The following is a 9,365-nucleotide window of genomic DNA, read 5'->3' as shown; positions in this document are numbered from 1 at the left end:
TCCTATCTGCTTCCGCATGCACCCACCTGTCTCCCCTCCATCTGCCCTGCATCCTTCAGGGGGCAGCTGAACACAAAGGCCGCCTCTGGACCCCCACCTGGGCCTTGGGTCCAGTGGCCCTTCCACCTCTGTCTCCTGGGTGTCCCTCCATGGCTCTCGGCCTCGCTGGACTGAGCTCTGGGAAGGCAGAGACCCCAGAGCCCCTCCCTGCTTTCTGCAGCCCCTGGCTTCAGAGGGTGAGTGATGGGCAAAGAAGGCTAGTGACCTGTACAGTCACAAGGCTCCGCCTCAGAAGGCCACTGTGCCCGGTTTAACTCTGCTGTGCCATCGTGAAATTCTTAACATTCTAAGATGGTGCGTTACGTTAGGATCTAGCCATTCCTCTCACTCACCTGGAGGAGAGTCCTAGCGTGGACATTAATAAGTAAGTGACCCTCTCGGGGCATGTGACCCACTGGGCGCAGGCAGGGAGCTGCTGGCTTGCCCACTACAGCCCCAGTGCCAGCCTGGAAGTACGCAGGCCGAGGTTCCCTGCACAGTGCGGTCCCGCTCACACCGGCCCCCACAGAGCCACTGTTTCAGTGCTGCTTGTCAACCTTACCAAGGCTCCAGGCTGGCTGAAGGAACGTCAGGAAGCCCACCAGCCCCTGCACGCCCCCGACCCAACCCCACTCGCTGCAACGCCGGCCTCGGGCGGCTCTGGCCTGGCGCTCGCTGGGAACACTCTGTGGGCGGCAGGTCTCTCTTGCACCCCGCTCCCCACCCAGGGGGCGTCTTTCTTGACTCTGCTTTCATCCTGGCACTCAGCTCCCTCTAAGGTCCTGCAAAGGGTCCTTGTGTACCCACCAGCCAAGAACAAGGAACGAGCTGTGTCTTCAGAAATCTCCAGCAACCTTGGCCCCAGACAGGCCCTCCGACGGAGATGGCGACAGGAACTTTCACACCAGAAAAAAAATCAGTCCCCTTTTATTGAGAAAATAGAGTCGATCCCTCAATCTTTTCCCAGGTGACTCGACCCTGATCCGAGGTGGCATCCTTCTGCAGCCACCCCCAAGGACCCCTGAACCTGAGTGGGGCGGCCCACGAGGGCCACGCCATCCCTTCACAGGGGCGAATGCTGGTCTGCTTAGGCCCTGCAGAAGTAGGCGTGCAGGTCGGGCAGGGTTCTGGAGCGGGGCTGGGACGGGCACGGGGGTGCCGGGGCGGGGTTGTGGCTGTGGGGGGAAGAGTGGCTGAGGCAGGTCGTGTCTTGCTGAAATGAGGGAAGGGGAGGGAAGAACACCACCTTCTCCCGAGGCCTGGCACCTTCTCCCTCCAAATTCTTCATAAATAGAACTTCACATTAATAAAGGAATGTCCACTTCCAGGGTCAAACCGGCTGGTTTCCGGCTGGGGAGCCAGGCCTCACGGGGCTGCAGGAGGGCCCTCGGCTTGGGCCGGTTGGGTATCACCGTGACTGCCGGGGCCGGAGCACTGCTCTTCGGCCCTGCGTCAGGGGGTGAGGTGGGGCTGCAGCCCATCCAGAGGTTCTGAGGGTCGCTGAGGTAGTCAGAGTGGCCGGTCATGCTTCCAGACAGACGGGAGCCGGATGGAGCGTCACAGGACGCAGCTAGGCGTGAAGCCAACTGGGAGTAGAGACTGGGCAGCCAAACCCCAGGTAGGTCAGGGGCGGGGGTGTGCCGAGGGCCTTCTGAGGCTCAGTCTCCAGGAGACCCAGGGGCGTGAGAGGGCCTGTGAGCCTGCACAGGGCTGAGCTTCTCCTGAAAGGGCTGCTTAGGCCCGTGGGGAGACTGAGGCATTTCACAGGAGAAGGAGAATCTTCTCCATGAAGGTCAGAGGGCAGCCGCAGACCCATCCAGGGGCAGGTCTAGCCCAGGTACCTGAGCACAGGGTTCCTTCAGAGGCCACCAGGGCCTCCCACCAGGTCAAGAGGGAGCCAGGCCACAGACCCAGGTTAGGAGGGCTGCCAGGGGCCAGTGGCCTTGCTCCCCAGAGAACCGTCTCCAGTCTGGGCAGTTCCAAACGTTCCCGGGCCTCAGCTCCGGCTACCTGCACCCCACCACACCTGGGGACACGTAAGGCCCACCCCTCCACCTACCCCGCGGGGACCAAAGACTGTGCCCTGGCCTCGCACTTGCAGCCTCATGCCTTCCGGGGCTCGAGGGCACACGCCCTAGTCTACGCTGGCGGCCCGCCCGCTGTCAGAGCACCTGGAGCTTGCGGGAGCAGGTGAGGTTGCCGTGCACCAGACCCCACATGGCAAGCAGCTCAGTGGGCAGCAGCTTGTGCACGACGAGCATGGAGCGGAAGAAGCAGGGCTCCTTGTTCATGCGGCTGTTGCGGTTCCGCGAGATGCCGAACGTCTTGAAGCCCTCATGGGCCGTGGGCCGCACGCCCAGCACCTCCAGGCACATGCCCAGGAAGACGTCGTCGATGGGGTAAAGCTCCAGGGTGTCACAAGCGTGGTGCAGGCGCCGGGCCAGGCCCCCGGCCATAAGGAAGCCCCCTCCGCCTGCGTACGGCGGGTAGCTGGCCTGGCTGTACAGGACCCCGGGGATGTAGTATTTGTTATCCTTTCTGCGGATGGGCCGAGCGTGCTGCAGGACATCACCCACAAACAGGTCTTCCTGGGGCCGCCGGTCAGCCAGAAATTCCAGCAGGTTGGTGGGGTTGACGAAGACGTCATCGTCGCCCTTGAAGATGAAGTGTACGTGGGGGCAGTAGATGTCAAGCCACTTGAGGAAGTGGATCTCCTTGAGGGTCAGGTTGAAGAAGCTGTCAAGAAAGTCCCACTGCAGGATGTCCCCGTAGATGCGGTCCTCGTAGGCCAGCAGCTGCTGGTAGTGGGCCCGCTCCTCCTGCTTGGAGGCTGTACCCAGCAGGAAGAGGGTGTGCACGGCGCCCCGGCCCCGGCCCGCCGACTCCTGCTCGCGGCCCCAGGTCTGGCGGATGGCCTCACGGCGGTCGTGCTGTGTGATGACGGACTTGACAACCACCAGCAGATAGACGTCGCCGCTGCACTTCTCTGGATGGTTCAGCAGCATGGGGAAGTATCGGCAGTGGCGATAGAACAGAAACTGCTGGAAGTGTGGCTCCAGGCCCTGGAACCAGGGCTGGTGGGTCAGGTTTACATTGGCTGAGCAGTTAGTGGTGGTCACATCCCAGGCCTGGGGACCCCGTGAAACCATGGGTGTGAGGGTGACCGCATCCTTCGGGTTCTTCCAGAAGCTGTCAGGGTTCACCAGGTGTCCGCTCGGTTTCTGGGCCTTCTGTAACCCGAGGGTGGGTAGCAGGGGCTCCTGCAGAAACTGGCTGGGGGTCAGACTGCGCTGGAATACTGTTACAGCCACGAGCAGGGCCAGCGACAGGCACACACTCTTGTAGATGGTTCTCTTCCTGGGGTGGGGGTGGGGTGAGGTGGGGAGAGGATGGTACAGAGGAGAGAAGAAAGGATGAGTCAGTCCCCTTGTACAGAGGTGCAGTCCCAGATGGGCAAGTGGACCCTGGGCACAGACTCAAGTCCCTGGGCCCCTGAGCGGTCAGAGGAAGGTCCTGCTTCCTCTCTCATCCTGACCTCCCTCCTCCAGGACCAGGGGAGCCACACAGCACAGAGCTTAAGTACAAACACTGTGGAGTCAGGCTGCTAGGATTCAGATTTTGGTCCTGCTACTTACAAGCTGAATGGAGAGGTCCAGTGGGTCTCCCTTAACCTCTCCGAGCCATGATTTCTTCTTTTCCGAAATGAGGATAACATGCAGCTGGAGTGCTAGCTGCAGTGCCGGGCACGCAGTGGGTATGGAGTCAGGGGAATGCTGTGATTCCCCGAGGACGACCTCTGCCCTGCTCCCCACCTCTCCCCCAGGCACCCCCTTTGCTTTGTGCAAGCCTGGTGAACCCTCAGAGAGTACACCTGCTCAAAAAGTATGGGGGACATTGGGGAGCCGGCTCTAACTTGGGACCTGAAGAAGCCTGTCCCTTCCCCGTCCTCAGGCATCCATGTGACCCAACAAAAAAGAACAGCTCTCACGGTCGACAGAGGCCTGAAAATGGGGCGAGCATCTCCTAGCATGCCCAATGCCCCCATACCCCCACTAGGAGAGGTGAAGTCCCCCAGCTCTGCTGCCTTGGGAAGGGCGCAGCTGTATCCCCACTCTCCAGGGTCCCTCATGCCAAGTTAACCTCACCACACCCCTTTCGGAAGCAGAAATCAGATTTTTTTTTTTCCAGGAGTGCTCGCAGAGCCAGGGCCAGGGCCCTGAGTCTCTGGACCCTGAGCCCTAGGATGCCAGGACCCTTTCTCGTCAGCTCACACTCTGGGGGTGGCCAGGCCACCTGCCATGTTCTCTCCTGTGGAGACATAGGAGCTAGGGACTCCGGGGTGGGGGGCAGGCCAGAAAAGTGTGGCCTCACAGGGCCAGCCCAGCAGGGAGATGGCCCTGAGTGCCAAGAGGGGAGATATGGGAGAGACAGACTGCAAAGTGGTGAGAGTGGGACCAGGTGGAGACGCCTGGGGTGGCCTCAGGACCGGCTGATTAAAGGTGCAGGCACCCAGGGCGAGTGAAGGCTGAGCCCCATGGAGCGGCAGTTTCCCATGGGGTCCCAAGATTTCCTGGAGGAAGACTGGATCCTCTCAGGTGCTGGGACAGGGGTGTGACCCAAGACCGGATCCTCCCAGGGGGTGGGAGCGGAGTGCTCCGGGGCCGGCTTTCCTGCCCTGGTGGTTTCAGCGAAGCCCTCCACACCCCAGTTCGGGAGGCCGGACTGGAGGAAGTACGGAGGGGGTCATCCCCCTCCACGCCAGGCTGGTTCCACTTGCACCGCCCCACTTCATTTGTGGGAAAAAAGCCCCCAACGGGAGGAGAGGAGAAGGGGAGAGGTGGGCAGGCGGGAGGCACGAGCTCCCCGGGAGGAAGGAGAGCCACTCGGGGGTTGAGGGTAGAGGACGGGGGTCGCCCAGGACGCAGGAGGCCCTCGGAATGGGGGACGGGACCCAGCTGCCGGCGAGACCTTGCGTCGCTAACTCCCCGGGCGCGGGAGTGGGATGTGCGTGCCTCGGTGCCCGGGCGTAAGGGAGCAGAGGGGCCGCCGGGGAGGGCTGAGCGCACGGGCCCCGCGGTCCCCGGTCGCTGACCGGCCGGTCCAGGCGTCGCGCACAGCCGGGCATCTCCGGCCACCGCCGTGCCAGCCCATCTGTGCCCGGGAAAGTGAGGCCAGCCTGGGACACCCAGCGCGGCATGCCTCCCCGCGCCCCCAGCCCGGGTACCCCGGCCCGACGGCCCCACTCACCACAGCGACATGGCGGCCCGGTCCAGGGCGGCGGCGGCGGAGCGGGGCGCGCGGATCGCAGCTCTGGGCGCCGCGGCTCGGGGACGGCGGGCGGGGACCTGGACCGGGACGGGGACCGGGACGGGGGCGGGCATGGGCGGAGGCCGGGCCGCGCCCCCACCGAGGCTTTCCTTTTCCCCGCGGCCGGAGGAGGGGCCGGGAGGGTAGGCGGCGGCCCAGGTACCTTAACCCCTTCGGCGCCCCCGGCCCTCCGTCCCCGCGGCCGCGCGCCGAGCCCTCAGCCCCGCGCGGGGCGGCAATTACCCATTTCCCGGGGATGGCGCCCGAGCGCCGGGAGCGCCCGGAGCCGCCCAGGATCACTCGGCCCGAGCGTGAGTGGCCGAGTCAGGACTTCGGAGCCCACGAGGGTCACTCACGCCCCCAGGGACGCGGTTTCCCCCGCGGGGCGTCCCTGGGGTCGCCGGCCCCTCTGGACTCTTGCGGACCGGGACCCCACCCACCTCCAACCTCCCCAGGCGCGCGGGGCCCAGCCATTTCCCTCTGGCCCCGTCCGGACTTTTTCTGGGTGGGGGAAGCAGAGGCAGACAGGGCTTCCTTTCCCCCCCTCTGTTTCCCTCTGCCCTCTCCCCTCCCCCCCGCCCCCCCAGCCCCCCCCCCACCCCCCGCACCTAGCTACCTAAGGCTGGGTCTACGGAGGAGAGAGACTGGGGCTGGGAGAGCAGAACCCCGAGCAGAGGTCAGGGGGAGGCCGGGCTGCCTGAGTGGGGACCCCGGCCCAGGCCGCAGCTCAGCCCTGAAACCTTCTCTGTGTCCCCGGACAATAGCCCTCTCCATCTCTGCGGTCCTTCTCGCCTCTGGAAGCCCCTCCTCACCACCAAGGAAAGGCCCGTCTGCCGGCCCAACCTTCCTTTTCATCCCTCAACAAGTATTTCACTCAAAACCTTTTTTGTCCCTAAGCCTTTATTAATCTGTTTGTGTATGCCACACCCAGGGGCTCCTAGGGGGTGGGCTGCACAAAGGCAGAGAACTCACAGGGACGTTCTTGGCCCAGGTGGGTCTGGGGCGGTGGTGTTCCATCCAGGTGACTTCCAGGATCCTCTAACAGGTAATGTCTGTCCTAGCCTTGTTCCATGTTGAGGTCCCATCACTGAACTTACAGTAGGGCCTCAAAAAGGCCCACAGTAGTGAAACAGAAGCATTTCACAGTCCAGTAAATAACAGCTAACATTCATCAAGCAGTGCAATATGCAAAGCACGGTCTAGGCCCCTGTGTGAAATGACTCAGTCCTAGAGGCTATTATTATTACCATTTTACAAAGGAGGAAATGGAGGTGCCTGCCTCCAGTGGGTCAGGTCTCATAGTAAGCAAACCCAGGAAGCCTGCCTGGCTCCGGAGGCAGGCCCTTTTGCCCTTCACTTAGGGAAAGCAGTGACAGGGAGCTACTTCCTGCCAAGGGGCACCCAGGGAGGCCAGGAGGCCTCTAGGTACAGTCAGAGGCAGGTAGTAGGAAGCCTAAGGAGGCTGCTCTTTCCCAACTGGACCCCAGGCCCCTGAGGCTCTGGTGAGGAGCCCTTTCTTTAAGGCTCGAGGGCCCATTGGAGGGGGAGGAGAAAGCCAACACTCAATAGAATTTTTCCTGGATGTTGCAAGCTTCAGTGAGGGACTGTGAAGGGCCTTTCAGGCAGAATTCCAGAGGAGAACCCTGGGGCCAGCGCCTTAGTAGCAGCCCCTCCCAAGTACCAGAGTAGGAAGAAGGTCTGACCTGCAGCCCAAAGCCCCCCTTGGCCTGACGGCCTGCTGTTGAGGGCCACCCAGAGTCCCACTGGCCACCCATCCTGCAGGGCACCCGGTAGTTCACTGCCCAGGCTTCTGTGTTCTCTTGCTTTGCCCTGCAAGTATGGCCTCGAGGGAGGGCTAGTGCTGGCCTGGCTGAGGACAATCTGCCCTGCCTCAGCACTGACCTCTCACCTGGAAGCTGCGGGGTCTTTTCAGGAGCCTAATGAGGGGTGGACACAGTGATCTCTGGGAAGGGATTTTGAGGCCAGGTTTAGGGACTGGAGGGGCAGTGTCGGGTCTGTGGGTCTGCACTTCCTGCAGGTCACTGGGCGCAGGTGGCTTATCACCTTGAGACCTCAGTTTCCTGGCAGCACGGAATTACGGAGATGACGCATGTGAAGCTTGATCAGTGCCTCCTGTGGGGTGTCGAGCCAATCCATAGGCCCCAGAACCCAGGAGGTTTCAAAGGTGGTAATGGGAGGACTGCCGCCAAAGGCAGCAGAGTGTTTGCCAGTGGAATCTGGTCCATTGAGAGGAACAGTTTGCCATCATGGATTCGTTTCATCTGTGCCTCGGTCAAACTCAGACTGGGAAATGGATGACAGTTAAATACTCGGTGCTTGACTCTGGGGTGGGAGCCAGGCCAGCCCCTGGTCAGCTTGCACCGTCAGTCTGACAGGCTCCCCTGGGGCTGCTTGAGCCTGTCCCTATCAGGAGTGCTGGAACCCACCCAGTCTGGCCCACTCCACCTGTCCCAGCCCCTGCCCTTTGGGCAGAGTCCCAGCAGCAGATTCCTGCTGATGTCTTATGCCTTGAAGGAGGTGGTTGAGCAAGGTCCCTGAGGAGGCAGAGGTCAGTCTGCAGATGGAATCTGTCACCTGCCCCACAGCCATGGCTGAAGGCAGAGGGAAGCTGCAGAAACTGATCCGGGAGGTGGACGGGGCCCTGGAGGGAGGGTGGGGGAATGGGAGCAGACGGTTAGGCGGGGGCTGGCGTGGGGCCCAAGCATGGTGGAAGTGGCTCAGCTGTCCCTGTCACATGGTCATCCTCTGCTCCCCTCAGGTTGACGTTCTGCCCTGAAAGAGGGAGCTCAGTGAGCCCTGCCTGGGAGATCCCCAAGAGCCCCCTTCCCCCTCCCCCTTTCCCCTCCCCCTCCCCTCCCCCCTTTCTCCTCCCCTCCCCCTTTCCCCTCCCCCTCCCCCCTTTCTTTCACATCAGCCCCCACCAACCCTCCAGAATTGGTTGGAATCTGGAGAGTGGCCCTGCCTGTGGTCCCTTAAGTGCAGCAGTGTGATGTGTGTGAGCGTGTGAATTCCTATCCTCCCCAAGTAGGACTCTACGCTCCAGGGGCAGACACGGCCAGCGCTTCGAGGGTGGCCATCTACACTTGCACCATGGGGTCTGTTAATTCACACTGGAGTGTCAGAAGCCATCACTTTGGTGAAGATGTGTGCCTGGCAAGAAACTGCACAGGCCCCTCTGTTCGAGCCTGAATGAGCCCCCATAACCCAGCAGAGCAGTGCCCTGGGCCCAGAACTTTCTCTAATTGGTCTTGGGTGCCCCCCTCACCTATAATGATCAGACTGGAGGGTTAGCCAGTCGTTGGTCAGCATGAGCGTGTCCTTGAATTTGCCCTGGGATGGAAAGTGGTGCTCCCTCGGGCTCCTGGGCAGGGGTAGGAGGTCTGCTTTTGTGCTTCTTGGTAACAGGTGCTTTAAGTGGGGCAGCATTGATTGCACTGTCACACACCACCTGTCCCGGAGGTGTGGGGTGAGGCCCACTGTCCTCACCTACCTGTGGTTCTCAGAGGCCACCCATATCCCCTGCAGAAACCTGACCCACCCTGCAGGGCATGCTGGGAGGGGCTGCCTGGTCAAGGGGGGCAGTGCACAAACTGGCACTGGAGGAGCCCCCTGCAGGCAAACTCTGTTCCCACTGCAGTCTTCCAGGGGACCATGTTTCCTGTGGGTTGGCCCTCCCTTTAAAGAGTGGGAGGAAGAGGAGGAGGTCAAAAAAGAGTGAGCAGAGAGGTGGGGGGATGGGGGAAGAAAGGGGGTGCTCGGGGAGGGGGCAGGGAGGAAGGACAGGGTTTTGAAGCACGAGTGGTCTGGTTTGGAGTCTGAGAGGTCACCTCACCCAAAGGAAGATTGGGCCAAAGAGAAGTCCAGATCACAGGGGCTTGAGAGAAGATGCGAGGAAGGTAAAAGGGGCTCCTTGCAGGGTCCCCATATGAGCAACACAACGGGCAACCCCATTGCTGCCAGGGAAGCCCAAGATGCCCTTCTAGGGCCAAATCCTGATG

The 9,365-nt window shown here is 61.9% G+C and overlaps 1 protein-coding gene across 2 annotated transcripts; it reads right to left on the bottom strand.

The window, feature by feature from the left end:
• Positions 1-950: 950 nt before the first annotated feature.
• B3GNT7 (UDP-GlcNAc:betaGal beta-1,3-N-acetylglucosaminyltransferase 7) lies at positions 951-7,852 on the bottom strand. 2 transcript variants are annotated; one of them, XM_082466178.1, is made up of 3 exons: positions 7,794-7,852; positions 5,287-5,384; positions 951-3,396 (listed from the first exon to the last, which is right to left on the bottom strand). In XM_082466178.1, exons 2-3 carry the CDS (start codon positions 5,295-5,297, stop codon positions 2,202-2,204), a joined length of 1,206 nt encoding a protein of 401 aa, XP_082322304.1. In that variant the 5' UTR covers positions 5,298-5,384; positions 7,794-7,852; the 3' UTR covers positions 951-2,201. The 2 variants fall into 2 exon arrangements, with proteins under 2 accessions (XP_082322304.1, XP_082322303.1); XM_082466177.1 differs by lacking the exon at positions 7,794-7,852 and adding an exon at positions 6,319-6,807.
• Between the last annotated feature and the right edge of the window lie 1,513 nt (positions 7,853-9,365).

The sequence above is a fragment of the Balaenoptera physalus genome (genome assembly GCF_965194825.1).
Source record: "Balaenoptera physalus genome assembly, chromosome: 6".
NCBI classification, from domain to species: domain Eukaryota; kingdom Metazoa; phylum Chordata; class Mammalia; order Artiodactyla; family Balaenopteridae; genus Balaenoptera; species Balaenoptera physalus.
The sequence above is the reverse complement of the archived record's forward strand: the minus strand, read 5'-3'. Positions and strand labels throughout refer to the sequence as shown.

What these genes read in the sequence shown, in the direction of transcription:
- B3GNT7 (XM_082466177.1), bottom strand. Translation starts at nt 6,363, where the DNA reads ATGGAACACCACCGCCCCAGACCCACCTGGGCCAAGAACGTCCCT. An exon ending in CCTGGGCCAAGAACGTCCCT is followed by an intron (nt 5,385 to 6,318) that starts GTGAGTTCTCTG and finishes GTCCCGGTCCAG; the next exon opens with GTCCCCGCCCGCCGTCCCCG. An exon ending in CGGGCCGCCATGTCGCTGTG is followed by an intron (nt 3,397 to 5,286) that starts GTGAGTGGGGCC and finishes CCCCCACCCCAG; the next exon opens with GAAGAGAACCATCTACAAGA.